Source organism: Mesoplodon bidens (genome assembly GCF_964165515.1).
Source record: "Mesoplodon bidens genome assembly, chromosome: 1".
Lineage (NCBI taxonomy): Eukaryota > Metazoa > Chordata > Mammalia > Artiodactyla > Ziphiidae > Mesoplodon > Mesoplodon bidens.
In genome coordinates, this window is record NC_138176.1 from 54,621,787 (window position 1) to 54,645,545 (window position 23,759).

At 42.1% G+C, this 23,759-nt stretch overlaps 1 protein-coding gene across 1 annotated transcript; it reads left to right on the forward strand.

The window, feature by feature from the left end:
- Window positions 1-3,621: 3,621 nt before the first annotated feature.
- LOC308623529 (elongation factor 1-alpha 1-like) lies at window positions 3,622-5,163 on the forward strand (the record flags this gene model as incomplete). The annotated part of the gene is given in 2 exon segments (XM_081246052.1): window positions 3,622-3,819; window positions 3,823-5,163. Coding segments are annotated over 2 exon segments (1,386 nt in total). The 3' UTR covers window positions 5,011-5,163.
- Between the last annotated feature and the right edge of the window lie 18,596 nt (window positions 5,164-23,759).

A 23,759-nucleotide genomic window follows, 5' to 3' on the forward strand; every position in this document is an offset into this window, starting at 1 on the left:
CGTGCCCCGGTCTGGGAGGATCCCATATGCCGCGGAGCGGCTGGGCCCGTGAGCCATGGCCGCTGGGCCTGCGCGTCCGGAGCCTGTGCTCCGCAACGGGAGAGGCCACAACAGTGAGAGGCCCGCATACCGCAAAAAGAAAAAAAAAAAAAAAAAAAAAAAAACATATCCAGCACCTTACATAGTTATCATTTGTGTGTGTGTCTGTGTGTGTGTGTGCGCGCGCCCTGAGAACACTTAAGATCTACTCTCTTAGAAAACTTCAAGTATACAATACAGTAATATAGTATTATTAGCTGTAGTCACCATGCTGTACACTAGATCTCCAGAACTCATTCACATGGTATAACTGAAACTTTGTACACTAGATGTTAAATACATTTCAAAGTGTTTTCAGATGATCATAAATTTTTTTCTCTATACATTTATTACTGGAAAGAATTTCTTAATAGATTCCCTAATGTTGAACCATCCTTGAAACTTTGGAATAAACTCTACTGTTTTGTTTGTTTGTTTGTTTACTGCACTGAGGATTTAATCTGTTAATATCTTGTTTAGGATATTTGCATATCTGTTCATAAATATATTGATCCCACAGAATAGACAATATATTGGTCTATACTTTCTCTGTTCTTTTTTTTAATGCTATCATCATCCTGTTTTATTATGTTATTAAGTAATGCTAGCCAAGTCAAACAAGTTGGGATGTTTCCCCATCTCTCTCTATGCCCTGAAGCAATTTATATACTGTATGGAATAGCTTAAAGGTTTGATATAACTTGATTTTAAAATAGTCTGAACCTAATATCTTTTTCTCAAGCTGAAGGGAACAGAGTAGGGGTGAGATAAGTTTTCCAATAACTTTTAAATTTCTTCTAGGATTATTCAACTATTCAGGTTTTCCATTTCTTCATGTGTCAATTTTAAGTATTTTCCTGGAAAATCACCCATTTCATCTTTTTTAAAAACAGCTTTATGGAATATAATTCACATACCATACAATTCACACATATGAAGTGTACAATTCAATGGTTTTTACAATACTTACAGAGTTGTGAAACCATCACCGCAATCAATTTTAGAACATTTCCATCATCCCCAAAAGAAATGCATACCCATTAGCAGTCATGCTCCATTTCTCTCTCACTTCGCCCAACCCCAGTTCTAGTCAACCACTAATCAACTGTATACCAAAACATGTTATCTGCCCATAGAGAGAGTTTTAATTCTTCCTTTTCAACATTGATGCCTTTTATTTCATTTTCTTGCCTAATTTCCTGGCTAGAACCTCCAGTACAATGCTGAAAAGAAGTGACAAGAGTGGATATCTTTGTCTTGTTCCTGATCTTAGGAGGAAAGCATTCAGTCTTTCACCATTAAGTATTTAACTGTGGGTCTTTTATAGATGCCTTTTATCAGGTTGAGGAAGTTTCCTTTTATTCTTAGTTTACTGAGTGTTATTATCGTGAAAGGGTGTTGGATTTTGTCAAATGTTTTTTCTGTACCTACTGAGATGATCATGTGATTTTTTTCCCTTTATTCTATTAATATAGTGTATTGCATTGATTGATTTTCAGTGTTGAGCCAACCTTGCATTTTGGGGATAAATCCCACTTGGTCATTGTGTATAATTCTTTGTATATGTTGCTGGATTCAGTTTGCTAGTATTTTGTTGAGAATTTTTACGTCCATGTTCATAAGAGATATTGGTCAGTAGTTTCCCTTCCTGTGATGTCTTTGTCTGGTTTTGGTATTAAGGTAATACTGGCCTCAGAGTGCATTGAGACATGTTCCCTCCTCTTGCTTTTTGGAAGAGCTTGTGAAGATTTGGTATTAACTATTCTTTATAATTTGATAGAGTTTACTAGTGAAGTTACTAGTGGGCTTTTGTTTGGGGAAGTTTTAAAATTAGTAATTCAGACCCTTTACTTGTCATAAGTCTATTCAGATTTTCTACTCTTGAGGCTGTTTCAGTAGTTTGTGTCTTTCTAGGAATTTGTTCATTTTACTCACATTATCTACTATGTTGACATATACTTGTCACTCATTTCATCTTGATTTTCAATTGTAAGAATTGAGTTTTTCAAAATGTTCTCTTGGTTTTCAAATTCATTTTTAATGTTTTAAAATCCTTTTCATTGAAAAGATTTATTTTATATTTGGAACCATTCTGCCACCCTATTTTATGTGTTGCAATTTTCTTTTCAATTTTTCCTTTGGTTTTTTTATATCCCACTCCACTCCCTTAAATTTTTAACACTCAATTTTCTATAAATGTCTAAAAATAATCAGTATCTTCATTATCACTTTGAACAGAATAGTAAAATTTACAGTTTCACATCCTCCCAATTCTGCCCACATAGTGATCACCTCCCATTAGGTCTAGATTATTAACTCTTTTGTTTTTTACATTATGGTTCACAATTAGATTTAACACTAACTTTACAAGTTTCTTATAATCCTCATCTTCTTGTTTCTTGTATTTATTTTTTACTTTACTGGACTATATCCTCAAATAGTCTTTTCAAAGAGAATTTTCTGTTCTAACATGCCCTTACATGTCTCAAAATATCTACTTTGCCTTTCTAATTGAAAGCTGCCTTACCTGAATATAGAATTCTAGGCTCAAAATATTTTTTCTCAGAACTTTGAAAATACGTCACTGGTCTTCTAGCCATTGGGGTCGTCATTAAGAAGCCTGATGCCGGGCTTCCCTGGTGGCGCAGTGGTTGAGAGTCCGCCCAATGCAGGGGACTCGGGTTCGTGTCCCAATCCGGGCACGTCCCACATGCCGCGGAGCAGCTGGGCCTGTGGGCCATGGCCGCTGGGCCTGTGCATCTGGAGCCTGTGCTCCGCAACGGGAGAGGCCATAACAGTGAGAGGCCCGCGTACCGAAAAAAAAAAGAAGCAGCCTGATTCCAATTGGTTTCTTGCTTACTTTCAAGAAGGTCGCACTTCCCTCTTGAAGTTTTAAGAATTTTCTCTTACTCTTTGGAATTTTGAAATTTTGCCAGGATCTTAACCCATTTGTGCTTATATATTTTGCCTGTCCCACAGGTCCCGATATTACTACATGCACATGAAATTTTTAAAGAAAACTATAAGTTCTCCATCCTTCCTGCATGTTACTCTACTTTCCTTCTGCTTTACCATATAAATTCTTCCTAAAGGAAGGCAGTCTGTCCTTATGGAATCAAAGAGAAAAAAAAATTTTTAAATAGGAGTATATTTGCTTTACAATGTTGTGTTAGTTTCTGCTGTACAACAAAGTGAATCAGCTATCTGTGTACATATATCCCCATATCCCCTCCCTCTTGAGCCTCCCTCCCACCCCGCCACCTCCCACCCCTCTAGGTCAACACAGAGCACCAAGCTGAGCTCCCTGTGCTATACAGCAGCTTCCCACTAGCTATCTGTTTTACACGTGGTAGTATATATATGTCAGTGCTACTCAAAGAGAAAATTAATCTATGTTCCAGTCACCTGCTTGCCACCAGCACCTAACAAGTTACCTGGCACTTAGCAGACATGATAAATGTTTAAAGAAGTAAATGCTTTTTCGCAACAGGTTTGCCGCCAGGACACAGGTGTCATGAAAACTACTGCTAAACCTAAACAAAAATGGGGAAGGAGAAGACCCACAACAACATCGTTGTCATTGGACATGTAGATTCGGGGAAGTCTACCATTACTGGCCATCTGATCTACCAATGTGGTGGGATCAAAAAGAGAACCACTGAAAAGTTCGAGAAGGAGGCTGCCGAGATGGGAAAGGGCTCCTTCAAGTATGCCTGGGTCTTGGACAAACTGAAAGCTGAATGACAGCATGGTATCACCATTGATATCTCCCTATGGAAATTCGAGAGCAGCAAGTACTATGTGACCATCACTGATGCCCCAGGACACAGAGACTTCATCAAAAACATGATTACAGGCACATCCCAGGCTGATTGTGCTGTCCTGATTTTTGCTGCTGGTGTTGGTGAATTTGAAGCAGGTATTTCCAAGAATGGACAGATCCGTGAGCATGCCCTTCTGGCCTACACTCTGGGTGTGAAACAACTAATTGTTGCAGTTAACAAAATGGATTCCACTGAGCCACCCTACAGCCAGAAGAGATATGAGGAAACTGTTAAGGAAGTCAGCACCTACATTAAGAAAATTGGCTACAACCCCGAGACAGTAACATTTGTGCCAATTTCTGGCTGGAATGGTGACAACATGCTGGAGCCAAGTGCTAACTTGCCGTGGTTCAAAGGATGGAGAGTCACCCGTAAAGATGGTAATGCCAGTGGAACCACACTGCTTGAAGCACTGGATTGCATCCTGCCACCACCTCACCCAACTGACAAGCCCTTGCATTTGCCCCTCCAGGATGTCTACAAAATTGGTGGCATTGGCACTGTCCCTGTGGGTCGAGTGGAGACTGGTGTTCTCAAACCTGGCATGGTGGTCACCTTTGCTCCAGTCAACGTGACAACTGAAGTGAAGTCTGTTGAAATGCACCATGAAGCTTTGAGTGAAGCCCTTCTTGGGGACAATGTGGGCTTCCATGTCAAGAACGTGTCTGTCAAAGATGTTCATCGTGGCAATGCGGCTGGTGACAGCAAAAATGACCCACCGATGGAAGCAGCTGGCTTCACAGTTCAGGTGATTATCTTGAACCATCCAGGCCAAAGCCGTGCTGGATATGCACCGGTGCTGGATTGTCACACAGCTCACATTGCTTGCAAGGTTGCTGAGCTGAAGGAGAAGATTGATCGTCATTCTGGGAAGAAGCTGGAAGGTGGCCCCAAATTCTTGAAATCTGGTGATACTGTCATTGTTGATATGGTTCCTGGCAAACCCAGTTTTGTTGAGAGCTTCTCTGACTATCCTCCTCTGGGCCGTTTTGCTGTTCGTGACATGAGACAGATGGTCACTGTGGGTGACATCAAAGCAGTGGACAAGAAGGCAGCTGGAGCTGGCAAGGTCACCAAGTCTGCCCAGAAAGCTCAGAAGCCTAAATGAATATTATCCCCAATACCTGCCACCCCAGTCTTAATCAGTGGTGGAAGAAGGGTCTCAGAACTGTTTGTCTCAATTGGCCATTTAAGTTTAATAGCAAAAGACTGGTAAATGATAACAATGCATCGTAAAATCTTCAGAAGGAAAGGAGAATGTTTTGTTTTGTGTGTGGCAGTTTTAAGTTATTAGTTTTTAAAATCAGTACTTTTTAATGGAAACAACTTGACCAAAATCTGTCACAGAACTTGAGACCCATTAAAAAAGTTTAATGAGAAGAAAAAAAAAGTCATGAATGATCTGTGTTGTTGCACACTGGATATCCTGGTGTATCTCTTGCTATTAAAAAAAACTTAAAAATACTAGATAAAAAATTTTTAAATATATTTTTAAATGCATGACTGAGATGGAAAGAAAGTAAGGGAGATACCCAAAAGCCAAAGATGAGATGGGAGTCAGATTCCAAATGAGTCAGCAAGAGCTGGAACCAGAGGCATCTCCTGCTCCTCTGTGACCCAGAATAAGAGTTTTAACTGGTGTCATGAGGGAGAGGAGGCATGATGTAGGGACTTGGCAAGGTGAAGTTCAGATTGGTGACCACTGCACAAAGCTCAGTTTCCCAGCGTCTCAGTAAAAAGATAATCTATCTATCTATCTCTCTCCCTATATATATATATATATCTTCTGCTAAGCAAGAGAGGTAATACACTTATCTGTCACAAGCTTGACATGGATAAACCAGAGTTTATTCATGTTTTTACAGAACAATTTATACTACTTCTGTAGTGTAAAAAAAAAAAAGAGTTGTCTTGCAAAGCAGAAGTCAGTTTTCTCAGAGAGAACCCAGACTTCACAGAGTTCCAAGAAAATTCCATCAAATATCAAAAATCACAAAATACACCAAAAATCAAGGTGCAAAGAAGAGCAACAACACAGTTGAAGAGGAAGCGAGTTAGAAGATAAATCTGAGGACAGAACATAGATAAAAATGGAAAATACCAGAGATTATAAAGCCTGGAGGATGGGCTGATAAGGTTGAAAACATATTGAATTGGAGTTCCCTAAAGAAAGAATTAGAGAGAACAAGGAGACATGATGTTGGGAGAGAGGACACCTGAGACTTTTCTAGAAAAAAAAAATTTCTGAAGTAGATAAATGAAAAGAAAGAAGTATACAGTAACAAAATGAGAGAACACCAAAAACAAAGAGAATGTCCTAAAAGCAGCCAGAGAGAAAAACCAGATTATCTTTTATGCAGCCAGAAGATAATTAAACAATATTTTCAAAATTCTAAGAGATAATAACTGCCAATCTAGAATTATATATACAACAAAGTTACCTTTCAATAATGATGAAAATAAAGAGATTTTCAGATAAAAAAAAATAAACAAACTCTTACAGATTTTGCCATGAGACCCTCACTAAAAGAACTTCTAGATTGTACCTCATATGCAAAAGTGAATGATGACCAAAAAATAAATGAAAAAGTAAACTGGTTCGGTAAGGGAAGGGACAACTGATTGCCATGAATGGCCCCCTACAAATTTCCTTATGTCTTATTCCTTTCTTATCTCTCCCTAATAGTGACTTTTACTGAGTGCTGCCCTAAGTCTGAGACCCTGTGCTAAGATCTTGATACACATCATCTTACCAAGCTTTAAACAACCCGATGAGGAAAAGATTAGTGTTCCCATTTTACACACAAGGAAATGGGGACTTATTTTGCCTGGAGTCAGAGAATATTTGGCACACATACAACTAATCCAGAGGGAGAGTCAAGGCATGTAATCTTGGGCTGAAGTTGTAACCTAGTCCCAAGTCACTTGGAATCAAATGCAGTAAGATTTAATCTCAAAATACAAAGAAAACCGTTTATTTAAAAATTCTTATGAGGGGAGGAACTAAGGAGAGTAGCAGAGGATCAAGGAAAATAAACATAGGATACCAGACATGGCTTTCATTTCTGAATATAATGGAGTAGATTGTAGCAGACCAACCTTCCCATAAAGAAGAACTATAAAAGCCAATAAAATACAAAAAAAAATCTACTTGAGGCTTTGGAAAGATATTGAGGCACTAGGACTTAATGGGTAAAACATCTGGGGGGAAAAAAGCAGCTGAAGAATGATGAGTTGACATTCTACAGTCTTTTTTTCCCTCAGAGTATTTACCAATTCTAGTTATAGGGCAGGTGACAAAGAATCCCAGTGACACCAGTCAGAGGACTTCTGTTAAGAGGTAAAGAAAGCAGCAAATCTTTTGGCCATCTGTGGGGCTAGAGAGATAAAATGAGAAGCTTAGGGGCCAGGACCCCAGTGAGAAAGGAGAAGAATACTGAGTTCCAACACTACCAGTTTTCCCAGAAAGCATCCACTACCTTCTGAAGCTGTCTGGGCAGGAGGCTAGGAAGACAAATATAAAGTCTCAGAAACTAAAAGCAGGGTTTTGGCAGTCCCACAGTGGCCAGGATGCAAGAATAAGAGTTCAAGCCCTACTAAAAGAAAGGATCTCTGCTTAATACCCCAGATTCATAGTTGGAACCCCTGGAGAGATCTACCCTAAAAATTAGGGGGAAATAGAGATAGGCAGAGGTTTGCCAAAACTGCAACCCAGCCTAAAGTTGGTTCAGTCTCTTTCTTAAGATGACCAGTCCCCACTCTCCCTGACCAGCTAAGGAAAGGATAACTCCCTCTGAAGGAAAACAACATAATTTACAGTCTCAAGAGATAAAAAAAGATAAATTCTCAGATAATCAGAACCTATAAAAAAGAATCAAATCAAAATGCTAGGACTGAAAAATACAGTAAGTGAAAATTGGAAATTCAATAGATGGGCTTAAGAGCAGATTTAGACCCAGAAAGGACAGATTAGTGAACTGTAAGACAATAGAAAATATCCAGACTAAAGACAAAGAGAAAAAAGGATGGAAAATATAGAAAAGAATGTAAGAGGCAAATGGCACACAGTGAAAAGGGATAATATATGCAAACTAAGGATATGGAAAGAGAAAAGGTCATTATTTAAAGATAATAGACAAGAATTTCCTGAAACTGATGAAATATAATTCAGATTCAAGAAGTTCACTGAATTCAATCATGATGAAAATAAAGAAAACCACATTGAGGTATATCATAGTCAAACTGCTGAAAACCAGAGATATAAAGAAAAGCTTAAAAGTAGAAACTTCCGGGCTTCCCTGGTGTCGCAGTGGTTGAGAGTCCGCCCGCCGATGCAGGGGACACGGGTTCGTGCCCCGGTCCGGGAAGATCCCACATGCCGCGGAGCGGCTGGGCCCGTGAGCCATGGCCGCTGAGCCTGCGCGTCCGGAGCCTGTGCTCCACAACGGGAGAGACCACAGAAGTGAGAGGCCCACTTACCGCAAAAAAAAAAAAAAAAAAAAAAAAAGTAGAAACTTCCATGGAATTACACTAAGACTAAGAGGTGATTTTCAACAGAGACAAAATTCAGAAGACAAGGTGCTGAAAGAAAATAACTGCCCACCTAGGATCATCAGCTCCATGAAATTATCCTTCAAAATGAAAGGTCAAAGGGCAAGCAAAACAAAATTCTTAGCCGTCAGAATTGCGCTCAAAAAAATACTGAAGGGAGTTCTGACAGAAGGAAAATTATTCCCAATAAAAATACAGAAATACAGAAGAAAAAAAACCCAGAGAAAGGGTAAATGGAAATGAATATTGGATTTCCCTGATGGTGCAGTGGTTAAGAATCCGCCTGCCAATGCAGGGGACATGGGTTCGAGCCCTGGTCCGGGAAGATCCCACATGCCGCGGAGCAACTAAGCCCATTAGCCACAACTACCGAGCCTGTGCTCTGGAGCCCGCAAGCCACAACTACTGAGCCCACATGCCACAACTACTGAAGCCTGTACGCCTAGAGCCCGTGCTCCGCAACAAGAGAAGCCGCCGAAATGAGAAGCCTGCGCACCACAAATAAGAGTAGCCCCTGCTCGTCACAACTAGAGAAAGCCCGTGCGCAGCAACAAAGACCCAACACAGCCATAAATAAATAAATTAATTAATTAATTAATTAATACATAATAAATAAATCTATTAAAAAAAGAAAATGAATATTGACTTGCAAACAGCAATAAAAATGCACATGCTTTTAAGCTAGAATTTCCACTTCTAGGAACACCACAGATATACTGTGTATATGCTCCACTCCCACCCCAGATCCATTTACTGCTCTTCTGTACTCATCTTTGTCCCAGGAGGGCGGGTCACTCTGGTCACCTGGGCCCCTTGCCTACTGGCCTCTGTGATTGGATTTGGCTAATGGGAGGCACTTGCAAGCGATTGCAGGGCAGGAAGCAAGTGCGGTGGAGGTATTTCTTCCCTGTTCTTTCTATCTCTGATGCCATGCTTCTGGAAATCCACAGCTCTTACTAGGTGGCCCTATCTCCACATGCCTGCTTCCCCGAGGCTCCAATGGTACCATTTTCCCCTTGAGGCCCAGGTTTGGTAACCACTTCCTGCTGTAGTCAGCTCATTGGTGCCTCAACATCCATCCTGCCCACACCTCTGTAAAGCAGTCCCTTTCATAAGTCTCTTAGTTTGAGCCTTCTGCATTTCAATGCTGTTTCCTTCCAGAACCCTGACTGATGTAGATTCAAATTTCACTGATGTCGCTGAAGTATTGTTTGTAATAGCAAAACACTGGAAACAGCCTAATATCCATGAGTTGGGATATTAGATATGTAAATGATGGTACTCATATAACAGAACACCATTCCACATTTTAAAAGAATAAAGTAGCTTAATAGGGACTCAGAGGGAATGTTCTCCAAGAAATAATAGGTCAAAGAAAAAAAAAAGGAAGGGAAGAGTTTGTGTCATAAATTCTCATTTATATAGCAAAAAGCATTTATGTATTTGTACAAATATGAATATCTCTGCAAGAATATACAAAAACATAGCATTATTGGTTGACCCTTCTCGCCCTGTTGGAATTTTGTTTTACCATGTGGATGTATTGCTTTTTTAGAGATCCTTTTAAACATCTTTTTAAAAAGAAAATCCTTTACTAGAGTGAAAAATCACCTTTTAATCATTTGGCAAATCAGCTTCCTTGCCCCATCTCACCTGGTCTCTCTTAGAAAGATACTATCAGCCAAACCAAACTTCTCACTTAAGTGGTACTCCAAAGGAACTGAAGAAATCAAAAGAGAGACAAACAGAAGATCCAGAGGTCATTGACCTTTGCCAGATTTCTTTGAAACTTTCCTCTGTATTAGTGGACATAAGATTGGAAATTGATACTGGGTTCTAGAGGGGACAGAAGGGCAGGAACAGTCTGTTTACATACCTCTCCCACCAATCATGCCCCTTGAGTGTCACTTAACCTATCACTGCTGCTTCTGGCTAGGATAAATTTCTGGTCACCTCTTGGAGTGGATGAGTGAGGCTGAACACAGGACTAAGCTCCCTCCAAAACAGTTAAGGGGTTACCAAGTAGTCACCCTACCAAACAGCATGAAGGCTAAAGCAGATGATTTCAGTGTCATCTTTATCCATAAAAAAAAAAAAATCCAGGGTTGCTTCTGATACAATGGCATGTCTTTGTCTAATGAACACTGTAGGTCTCATAGCTGGCCATGTTCCCCTCTTTGCCTTGGCTGTCAGGAAACTCAGACATGAATTTGCTTCTCACCTTGAAAATTTTAGTGCAGCCCTTGTGGCACCCACATCTGCATACTGATTCTCTGTGCTTTATCATCCTATTCAATTCTTTCTTTCCCCTAAAGATCTGGCTTATTTCTGTACTTTTAAAATTGTTCTGTAGTATATGTATTTCAGGAACCACTTCAAATTCTTTTTAGAATGAAGTAAGTTTAATCCACAAGGGAAAACAGGAGCTAACTGACCATATGGCTCAGTTGATTTACATAGTCTGGGGGAAGGACCCCAAACTTATTTTACTTATTTAATCAGTAAATATATATTTAGCACCACCTACTATATACCAGGCACTGTTCCAGCACCAAGGATGTGGTAAAGAATAAAACAAAAGGCATGCCCTCATGGAACTTCCATTCTAGTGGAGGAAATAGATAATAAACACATAAAAAGTAAGTGTATATTATTCAGATGGTACTGATGCTAAGGAGAAAAATATAGCAAGTTAAGGAAGACAAATGAGGTGAGGGATAGGAATATTTTATACAGAGTGGTCAAGAGAGGCCTCTCCAATAAGGGGACATTATTGATGATGAGGACACTTTAATCTCTCTTCTCCTCTCCCTTCCACTTGCCACTGTCCTCATTTATTCTACCCTAGTCCTCCCTGGGTGAACACAATAAAGGTCAATAACTACTTCTTTTTTTTTAATTAAAAAAATTTTTTTATTTTATTTATTTTTTTTATACAGCAGGTTCTTATTAGTCATCCATTTTATACACATCAGTGTATACATGTCAATTCCAATCGCCCAATTCATCCCACCACCACCACCACTACTTCTTCTTAAAGTCTGTTCCATCCTCCACACTAAGCCAGAAGATCTGATTTGGTCAATCCCCTGATAAAGTTCATTTTTCAGTTTGACACTTAAAGTCCCTCAAGGTCTGGCTCCATCCTGCCTCACTCCAAATGAACAGTTCCCCAAATGTGTCCCAGACTTGCCACCTCCGTGTCCCTGCTCATGCCATTTCTTCTGTCATCCTTCAGGATCCAATGCAAGCATCACCTGCTCTGGGTAGCCATCTGGAGTGCCCCAGCGGAATTAATCAGTCTTCCCTTTGAAGTCCTAGAACATTGTTCACATAAGGATCACAGAACTGCAGACATCATCTAGTGGTCAATTATATATCTGCATGTATGTCTATTTCCCTCCAGGATATGAGTCTCCAGAAGGTCTTGCGTATAACAGGCATTCAGTAATTGTTAAAATTAATAACAAACGTTGGTGAGAATGTGGAAAAAAAGGCAACCTTGTGCACTGTTGGCAGGGCTGTAAATTGGAGCAGCCACTATGGAAAACAGTATGGAGGTTCCTCAAAAAATTTAAAATAGAACTATCATGTGATCCAGCAATCCCACTTCATATATCCAAAGGAAATGAAAACACTAATTTGAAAAGATATCTGCACCCCTATGTTCACTGCAGCATTATTTAAATAGCTAAGACATGAAAGCAACTTAAGTGTGCATTTATGTATAAATGGATAAGGAAAATGTGGTGTGTATATATATATGTACATACAATGTGGTATATATATATATATATATATATATATATATATATATATACAATATATATATATTCAGTCATAAAAAAGGAGATCCTGGCAGTTGTGATATCATGGATGGACCTTGGTGACATTACGCTAAGTGAAGTGTCAGACAGATAAAGATAAATACTGTATGATCTCGCTCACATGTGGAATCTTAAACAAAACAAAACAGAAACAGATTCATAGATACAGAGAACAGATAGGTGGTTGCCAGAGGTGGGGGGAGTGGGGATGGGCGAAATGGGTAAAGGTGGTCAAAATAAAATAAATAAGTCCTGCAGATGTAGTGTACCACATGGTGAGTATAGTTAATAATATTACATTATTTGAAAGTTACTAAGAGAATAGATCTTAAAATTTCTCATCACAAGAAAAATAATTGTAACTATGCGTGGTGATGGATGTTAACTATATTTCACAATATATACATATACCAAATCATTATGCTGTACATCGGAAACTAATACAATGTTACACGTCAATTATATCTCAATAAAAGTTGAGATATATAAAGAAGCTGTGGCACATATATACAATGGAATATTACTCAGCCATAAAAAGAAACGAAATTGAGCTATTTGTAATGAGGTAGATGGACCTAGAGTCTGTCATACGGAGTGAAGTAAGTCAGAAAGAGAAAGACAAATATCGTGTGCTAACACATATGTATGGAATTTAAGGGAAAAAAAAAGAAATGTCATGAAGAACCTAGGGGTAAGACAGGAATAAAGACACAGACCTACTAGAGAACGGACTTGAGGACATGGGGAGGGGGAAGGGTAAACTGTGACAAAGTGAGAGAGTGGCATGGACATATATACACTACCAAATGTAAAATAGATAGCTAGTGGGAAGCAGCTGCATGGCACAGGGAGATCAGCTTGGTGCTTTGTGACCACCTAGAGGGGTGGGATAGGGACGGTGGGAGGGAGGGAGACGCAAGAGGGAAGAGACATGGGAACATATGTATATGTATAACTGATTCACTTTGTTATAAATCAGAAACTAACACACCATTGTAAAGCAATTATACTCCAATAAAGATGTTAAAAAAAGTTGAGATATAATTATATCTGCAAATAAAAGTTTGCAGCTCACATATATTATCTCTTTTCATCCTCACCTTAACCCTATGAAATAATAAAGGCACTTATTTTTCTATTTGCCAGTTAAGGAAACTGAGGGTCAGATAGGCTAAGGGACTCATGGCTGATAAATACAGACCTCAGTCTAGAAACCTGAATCCACTTCTGGAACCACATGGGCTGGCTCAGTTTAAGCAAAAACATTGCCAAGAGGCAGGAGCTTCAAAACCATAAGAGAATTCCAAACATGGCCCTAAGTAACAGTGAAAAGTTCAAAGGTACCAACATAAAAACAAAGAAGCACTGAAATCCCTGCGGTCCTCCAGCAACAATGCTAGGAGCCTGTACCCATGGGAAAGAAGCTAGAATGAGAAACCCCTGTATTATTGAGTCACAGGAACAAGATCAAAGTCTTGTCAATTGCAGGAACAGGCCTGCCTCATAATAGGGCCGCTGATCATTCTGGTTTGCCCAGGGCTGTAGACATTCAGTGCTGAAACAGAAAACATCCCCAGGAAGCCTGGACAATTTGGTTCCCTGCATAGAAGGCTCTGTTGTTTCTGGAAAAAAATAGTGGTCACTTCAGTGAGTGTGCTTTAGAATCCCTCTCTAAAGTTTGTCTTCCAAACTAATTTATAACCCAGGCGTAGTCTTGTTATTTTAGCGACTCCTCGATTATGAACAAAAATGGAACTACCTCAGTGAAATCTGAATCACCTTCACATCTTTTCAAAAACTTACAACCCCTTTAAAGGAGAAGACTTCACCATGAGGATATCTGAAAGAAGGTGCCAAGAACTAGGAAGGCAGTTCTCAAAAAGATATTCCGATGTGTTCAGAGCATCCCTAAGGAGGTCCAAGTGGCTCTTTCAAATGGCTCATTCATTTGAATGACTGTCTCTGGAATAGTTGTTTATTTAAAAAAAAAAATCTGCTCCATTAACTTATAGCCAATTCTCATAAATTTTTAGTAGATATGAAAAGACCTTCCAGTTACATTCCATTATTAAAGCATTAAGCAAAGATGGCAGGCCGCCAGAGGCTCAGTCACTTTGCTGGTGTCCTATGAATGCCAGTATTTTAATATGCACATGCATCCATTTACACTTGAGAAAGATCAGAGCTCCTGATGGAGGCATCCTTAGAAAGGAAGAGCTGCAGCCAAAATCATTCACCATGACTAGTTTGTCTGACCACAGTCAAAGCCAGTGGTTTGTACGTGTTTTCACAAGGGACATACTGGCTCGAGATTAAAGCCCTGAGTCACGGGTAAATGCAAATGTTTGAGGCATTTGCATTTCCATTAGCAGGCTTCAGTTTCACAGATCTTGCATTTAACTTCACAATGAATGACCTTGATTCCCAGAAGTAGAAGTGGTGAGTCAAATGGTGCAATCATTATTTGTACACACATCCCCACTCAGGGACTGAACTTGTTTACCTTCCCAACAGCAAAGTATGAGATCATCTGCCTTCCCCCAGCCTCACCAGCAGAGTGTGTTTCCAAATTTGTTAGTCTTGCAATCTGAGAGATGAAAATGATAGCCCAATATCATTTTCACTTATTGTACTTTATTATAAGTGAAGCTGAGCATCTTTCCATTGATTTAAGAACCATCTGTACTGCCTTTGCTCTAAACATCCTGTTCTTTTATTTAGTTTTTTAACCATTTTTTGTTTCTTTTTTAAAAATTTTTATTAGACTTTTTAAAATTAATTTATTAATTAACTTGGCTGCATTGGGTCTTATTTGCAGCACGCAGGATCTTCACTGCAGCATGTGAGATCTTTTGTTGTGGCTCTCGGGCTTCTCTAGCTGCAGCATGCAGGCTTCTCTCTAGTTGTGGCAAGCAGGCTCTAGAGCACGCAGGCTCAGTAGTTGAAGCACGCGGGTTTAGTTGCCCCGCGGCATGTGGGATCTTAGTTCCACAACCAGGGATTGAACCCGTATCCCCGGCATTGGAAGGCGGATTCTTAACCACTGGACCACCAGGGAAGTCCCTGCCCATTTTCTTCCGATGAACTTTTTTGGGGTTTGTTTTTGTTTTTGTTTTTTTTTAATTAATTTATTTATTTTTTAACATCTTTATTGGAGTATAATTGGTTTACAATGTTGTGTTAGTTTCTGCTGTATAACAAAGTGAATCAGCTATATGCATACATATATCCCCATATCCCTTCCCTCTTGCATCTCCCTCCCACCTCCTTATCCCACCACTCTAGGTGGTCACAGAGCACCAAGCTGATCTCCCTGTGCTATGCGGCTGCTTCCAATTAGCTATCTATTTTACATTTGGTAGTGTATATATGTCAATGTTACTCTCTCACTTCATCCCAGCTTACCCTTCCCCTTCCCCGTGTCCTCAAGTCCATTCTCTATGTCTGTGTCATTATTCCTGTCCTGCCCCTAGGTTCATCAGAACCATTTTTTTTTAAAGATTCCACATATATGTGTTAGCATATGGTATTTGTTTTTCTCTTTCTGACTTACTTCACTCTGTATGACAGACACTAGGTCCATCCGCCTCACTACAAATAATTTCGTTTCTTTTTAAGGCTGAGTAATATTCCATTGTATATATGTGCCACATCTTCTTTATCCATTCATCTGTCGATGGACACTTAGGTTGTGTCCATATCCTGACTATTGTAAATAGTGCTGCACTGAACATTGTGGTACATGACTCTTTTTGAATTATGGCAAATCAAAACTACAATGAGGTATCACCTCACACCGGTCAGAATGGCCATCATCAAAAAATCTACAAACAATAAATGCTGAAGAGGGTGTGGAGAAAAGGAAACCCCCTTGCACTGTTGGTGGGAATGTAAATTGATACAGCCACTATGGAGAACAGTATGGAGGTTCCTTAAAAAACTAAAAATTGAACATTGTTTTGCTGTTGTAGTTGTCACCATCAATTTCTGGGGAATTTGTATCCATTAGGGAGATTAGCCGTTCATCTATGCTAAAATTTTTCCTGGTTCATTATCTGTCTGTAAATAATATTAATAACTTTTTAAAATTAGAAATAAATTATTTCATATTTTCTACTACATTCTTATGGTTTTATTTTGTATAATAAAATCTTTGATTTCTTTGGAGTTTATCCTGGTATGTGGTTTTCTGGTAAGTGCTCTTTGCCTGTTACTACTTTTGCTCCTCTTTTTCAGATTTTTTTCTTACAAGATCTTTGTATAAATGCTGTGCCAGTTCCTTTTTAAAAGAAATACTAATCATTTAATGGGTTGAATTTTCCCAGACTATCTACTGGGAAGGGGCATAAAGGGGTCAGGATAGCCCCACAGGCTTCAAAACACAAAAGGTCTCTGCTGCCACAAAGACAAACTGCTTCCTGCTAAAATGGCTTCACAGTGTATTTCTACAGCACTGCCTCCACTGCTTCTCTGAATATAGTTGGGTCTAGGAGAGCTTTTGCTCCCAGCATATCCTAGTTCCCTCACAGGTGGTTGCAAACAAGGGCTACAGCTTTTGCTCTTTAAGATGAGCCCCTTACCTTTAGGAAGCATATTTTTCCTGGCACTTTCTGAGATGTGCCACCACTGGGCCATCTCACTACATCGGGTGCTTCTCCAGTACTTCCTTCCATGCAACTTCTTATCTCAAATGTTTTGGGCTGTCCTTACAAGTATTTCAGAGTTTGTGGATTATTTCTACTTCTTGCTTTCCTGAAAATGTATACTGTGGAAGGGATTCGAGATAAAGAGAGGGGTTTTATTGCTCTTGTTGCTTTTGTGAATTTCCAAGAGGAAAATGTAGAAGACCCTGGCTGACATAGCCAGTGATCATAGTAGAAGTCTTCCAATTATTTTTCCTTTTCAATCATCAAAGGGGCATTTTATCCTTTGCAACCTCATAATCTGAGCTGGTCTTGCAATGCTGAGACCCAAGATACGAGCTCCTGTGTCAGACAAGGAGAGAGAAGGACGTAGTGAAAACGTTTTGGGTTCCAGCTCCACTGCCTAAGTTCAAATCCCTCCTCTTCCCCCTTCTAACTGTGTGAACTTGAGCAAGTTGATGCACCTTTCAGAGCTTCCAATTTTTCATATGTCAAATGAGGATGAAAATGTCCACTCCGTACAGTTACATATGGGTGTGACTCCTCTGACGGGTACAATACAGTGATTATTCAACAGATACTAGTGTCTTGGGACTCAGTGGCATCAGCATAATTGGTAGCCTCTGAGGATGTGACCATCTCCAAGTCCTTTTCTAAAGAAAAGAAGGTGGGGCTTCCCTGGTGGTGCAGCGGCTGAGAATCTGCCTGCCAATGCAGGGGACATGGGTTTGAGCCCTGGCCCGGGAAGATCCCACATGCCACGGAGCAACTAAGCCCGTGCGCCACAACTACTGAAGTCTGCGCGTCTAGAGCCCGTGCTCCGCAACAAGAGAGCCACCGCAATGAGAAGCCCACGCACTGCAATGAAGAGTAGCCCCTGCTTGCTGCAACTAGAGAAAGCCCGTGCACAGCAACAAAGACTCAACGCAGCCAAAAATAAAATAAATAAATAAATTTATAAAAAAATAAAAATAGAACAGTTGTATTAAAAAAAAGAAAAGAAGGTGAACGCAGATTGTAATAATAACAGTAGTATATATTAGGGGTCTATTATTCATCAGACATTGTGTGAACTCTTTTACACACTTTGCCTTGTCACAATAGAATTTTAGATCATCCTAAGCCAAAATCAACAACAAAAGGAAATTAGAATAATATTGGTAAAAACCACATAGCATATCAGGCTTCCCATGCTCCTCTGAGCCCAGCTTTGCCATGGAATCTGCCTTGACATCTTGTGAAACTGCCTGAGGACAAAGCCCCAAGGATCCTACAGGGCTATCCCTGCCAGAAAAAGTGCCATCCACAGCTGCAGCTGGGCTGCTCAGCTAATGAATGAGGAGGGAAAGCAGACAACAGAAACGATGATCTGTTCACAGCAACTCAAGCTAGTTGGTGGAGGGCGACGGGGAGATTCCAAGCTCAGCTGGGAGAAGGAGGTGAAATGGAAGCCCAAGCTACAGGAAGAGCAAGGCTGCTGGGAAGGGGCCCCAGGTGGAAGGAACATCCTTTTAGCCTTTTGGAGCTTTGGGTGAACCAACTAACCAGTACCAAACTCCATCCCAAGGCTTATGGGTCATTATTATGGGCTGAATTGTGTCCCACCCAAAATTCATATGTTGAAGTCCTAACCCCCTGGTACCTCAAAATATAACCAAATTTGGAGACAGCGTTTTTAAAGAGGTAACTAAATTAAAATGAAGTCATTAGGGTGTCCCTAATCCAATATCACTGGGGTCCTTATAAGCAGAGGTGATCTGGACATAGAGACACATAGAGGGAAAATGATGTGCAGACAGGGAGAAGACAAGCCAAGGCGAGAGGCCTGGGACAAATCCTTCCCTCACGGCCTTCAGAAGGAACCAACCCTGCTAACACCTTGATCTCGGACTGCCAGCCTCCAGAACTCTGAGACAACACATTTCTGTGGTTTGAGCCCCCGGTGCATGGCGCTTGGTTATGGTGGGCTTTACCAACAAATAGTTATCTCATACGAGGAGGCTCAAGAAATGTGTGACCTCCAAGCAGGGTCACAAAGTCACAGAAGAGCAAGTGGCTCAGACAACAGGAGCAAAGCATCTGAGACCAGAGTTTGCATTTATACAACCACAGTGATCTGTGACAGCCAACCCCATCTCCCACCCCCATCACCAACAAGGTGACACCAGCCCTGCCCAGCCCTGCCCGCCCCATTCATTCCCCTATGACCATTCAAGGTGTTTGCCTGAGCTGACTTCCTTCCTCTCACCTGAGTCACTGCTATCGTCTGGTGCACGCCACCATGAGCCCCATGGGGACCACTGCAATATTGCATAACTGGCCTGCCTGCTTCCTTTCTCATCCACCAGCCCACCCTGCACCCCACCTACTCCCCACGCAGCAGTCAGAATGAGCCTTTTGCACCTAAAACCCTCCAGTGGCTCCCATCCTACTTAGAATGAATCCCAAGTCCTACCCATGACCTAAAAGGTATAATGAGATCTGAGCCTTTGACCTCACCCCTGCCACTCTTGTTTTCCTCTCAGACGTCCTGGCACGACACTTCCTAGCTGCCCCTTGACCATGTCAAGCACATTCCCATCTCATTGCTTTTCACTTGCTGTTCTCTCTGCCCAGGAATGAGCTTCCCCTGATATCTACATGGCTCCTCCATTTCACTCTTCCGTTCTTCCTCCTTCCTATGAAGCTCACATCCTGGGGGCCTGGAGATGCTCACATCTTCAGAAGCTATCAATTCCACTAAAACCACTGAGTCCCAGGGCACTAGCATTTGCTGAAAAATTACTGTTTTACACAAGGCCTGACTTACCCACTGTGTACCTGTGTACTTGTGAGCTGGGCATCCTCATGGCTCCCTCCTTCCCGGTATTCAGGTCACTGCTCAAATGCCACCTGCCCAGAGAAGCCTTCCCTGGCCACCCTGGCAGCATATCCTTTGCTTTCTACTTCTCTTGTCCTCCACAATCTAGTTTTTCTTCAGAGTGCTTATCACCATCCGTAGATTTATTGGTTTGCTATTAGTTATCTGGCTCTTCCTTTAGAAAACAAGCTCCCTGAAGGCAGGGGCCCAAATTCCCAGGTCAGTGACCAGCATGTAGTTGATACCCTATAGTCAGTGGGCTTCCCAAGGGCACGTGGACTTTCACCCACTGACCTAGAATCTGAAATGACCTTCAGTCAAAATCTTCCCATACGTGGGCACTAACACAACACTGTGCTACAGTATGGCTTCCTAGAAAAGTTGAGGTTAAAAATACAAAGAAAAGAGGGCTTCCCTGGTGGCGCAGTGGTTGAGAGTCCGCCTGCCGATGCAGGGGACGCGGGTTCGTGCCCCGGTCCGGGAAGATCCCACATGCCGCGGAGCAGCTGGGCCCGTGAGCCATGGCCTCTGAGCCTGCGAGTCCGGAGCCTGTGCTCCGCAACGGGAGAGGCCACAACAGTGAGAGGCCCGCGTACCACAAAAAAAAAAAACAAAACCCCCCAAAAAACCCGGACATTTCGGGGCCAAGGAGGGAGCAAAGGGGCAAAGGTAATGGGTGAAATGGAAACTATTTCAGAGGGTGGACAAGGGGACCTCAGGGCAAGAGGATGTGAGGGTGAGGAAGGGGAAGGCAGAGGAAACTGGTTCAGAGAGGACACATAAGGAAAGATGGAGCAGGGACTTGCCGTGGGGAGGGATGGCTGCTGGGAGTTATACAGCAGCAAGGCCAGGGAGAGGGACAGAGTGGAGAAGGTGGACCTGCCTTCAACACCAGCTGTACGCCTTACCAGCTGTGCAACCCTGGGTACTTCCTGTCCCTCTCTGGTCCTGCATTTCCCCATCTGTAAAAAGGAGATAGTGCCTGTGCTTCCTACTTCGCAGAGCACCAAGTGAGATGAAGGATATGAATAATAAAGAGCTCTGGTAACTATAAGTCTAGGGGTGAGAAGGGAGATGATGTAGGTGTTATCATCAGTGCCCCAACGCAACAAGAGACCTGGCGAAACCAGAGGCCTAGAGCCCCTGGGGATACGGTCAGGGGCACAGAATCTGCAGCTGGAGGATCCTCGTTTGCATGACAGTTTCTCTATGTACTGGCTGTGTGTTCTCAGAGTTACTCAACCTCTCTGTTCCTTGGCTTCTGTAAAATGCAGCTAACAATAGTTCCTACTTCACAGGGTTATTACATGTATTAAATGGATTACTATTGGAAAAGTACTTAGGGTCTGATGCACGGTGAGCATTTGTTAAAATATCTTGTGGGTCAGAGGAACCTATTTGTCAAGGGAGCCATTGTGGGTAGGGGTGGGGTGGAGGTGGAGAGGGGGTCCCAAGAGGAGAAACAAGCCAACATTTGCAACTCTCCTGTACATTTCGCCACCTCTTAACCCCATGCTCAATAACTGCTCCAGTTTACGCTGTTCCCACAGCTGCCCACTAGAGGGAGCCACTTTGCCCTTCCCCTGCCCCGCCAACACACACACACACACACACACACACACACACACACACACACACACACACACACACACACACACACACACACACACACACACACACACACACACACACACACACACACACACACACACACACACACCCCTGCGTAGGAAAACACTCATCTTCCTTCTTAGCAAAGCCACATGGCTTTGATCTCTCTAAAACAGTGTTCATCAAGAAACAAAGTCATCTATGGGATCATACAAGTTTGAACCAAATTTTACAGAGTTTGGGGCCTCTCCTTGCCCAGATGCCACCTTGAGCCAAACCAGCTGCCCAGCCAAGGGGATGCTGACAGGTTAGGCCCAGTAGGTCCTCATGTTCTCCCAGAGTCCTGCCCTTTCTCTCCACTGCCTTCTGTGGGGAGCTTGACCTGACTTCTACTCTGGGAGGAGAAGATGGATTCTGGGTATTGGGGGGTGGGGCAGTGGACACACTCTCTCTCTAGGGAATAGGCTAGGCAGGGGGCTGGGGAGGACATAGGCTCCATTAGGGGCCAAGTGGTCATTTCCTACTTGGAGAGCAAATGTTACAGTGAGATCAGTGATCCAGGGAAGCTGTTTCTCCCCTTGGACAGAGGCCTCCCTGTGAATGACCCCTCTGTCCAGCCCAGCCGTCAGCTTTCCCTTCTGGTGACCTGTAACCAATGCCCTTGGATATTGGTTCATGCGGGACTGAAGTCCTTCTGTAATAGGGAAGAACAAATCTGACTCCATGTTAGATCTGTTTCTTTTATTTTAACCTGTGTGTTCTATTGCTTTTGCTTCCAGTTAAGAATGTTGCCTATAGCCTGAAATATACAGGATAGCCCATTCTCAAGGCTCTGACCTTTAAGGGCATAACACTTTTTCATCCATATGGAGATACAAAGTTGCAGAACAGAGAATAATATTTGTCTTGTTGGAGGTTTTCAGGAACATCCTGACCTGACCTACATGGACAGCTGCAAGAACAAAGGATTCTGACACCAGAGAAGTTTGCACCAACCAACCATGCCCCTCCTTTACCTTGCCTTTAAAAATGCTTTGCTGAAGAGGGAAGAGATGTGGGAACATATGTATATGTATAACTGATTCACTTTGTTATAAAGCAGAAACTAACACACCATTGTAAAGCAATTATACTCCAATAAAGATGTAAAAGAAAAAAAATGCTTTGCTGAAACCCTCTGGGGAGTTCAGGGTTTGGGGGCATGGGCCACCCATTCTCCTTGCATGGCCCTGCAATAAACCTTTCTCTGCTCCAAACTCCAACATTTCGGGTTGTATGGCACACAAACTTGCATTCGGTAACACTTCTATTGCTCTGAGCTCCTGGGCAGTGCTGCTCCTCTCCAATCCCTGCACCCAGCACTGCATCTGTGCAGCTCAGAGCCTGTTCAGAAGAGGAGAAAAAGGAGGGCGGGGAGAGAGGGGGAGGGAAGAATGGGGGAGGACGAAGGGAAGAAAGAAAGAGGGGAGAAGGAGGGAGAGAGGAGGATTGGAGAACAGTTTAGAGGAAGGAGCCAGACATCAAGAAGCAAAAGCGATGGTGTCAAGGCTGGTCTTTGGAGTGAAAAACTGTCTTTGGGGTACTTATAGCAGGAGGATTTCAGAGGAGGAAAATCATCTCAGAGCACCAACTCTAAATGACAGCAGCTCCCCCTAACCTAGGTCCCTTCCAGTGAGAACTATAGGTCCCGCCTACAAGGAAAAGTGGGGACCACACTGACTGCAAATAAGAATAACAGCAACTAAGTCAGAATAATAGCATTCCTTGAACACCTACTGTGTGCTCAACACTGTTTTATACATATTACAGACATTTTCTCCATTCAGTCCTCACTGCAACTCTCCAAAGTAGAGGCTGCTTTTTACCCTCTTCGAAGACATAAAGAGTTTAGGTGATTCATCAGATGTGCCACAGAACTTTCTGGGATAGACTAGGGCTAGACCAGGACTTGAGCCTAGATCTGCCAGAATGCAGGATCCACTGGATCTTCACCACTATTGGGTGAGGACTTCAGCAGGGCCATTGCACGATGTTGCATAGGTTGTGGACTGCACAAGAGCTCCCCACCAGGAAGGGTTCTGCCTGCCAGACTCCTTGCAAGGCCATGAGCTCCCACCTTTTCCTAATTCATCCAAACGGGCTGGATGAGCCACTGGTCTCTCTGCCGTTGACCTAGCCTGTTTCCTTTTGCTCTCACAACAACCCTTTCAGGAAGGTACAGTTGCCCCCCAGAGTTCACAGACTTAACATTGACAGGCTTGATTATCTGCGCAGGACCCCCCAAAGCAAAGCCGGTCTGTGATGTGAAATCATTGGTCTCCTTGCTGGAGCTTAAATCTAAATCCTTGTGGGGAGGTCACTTGGC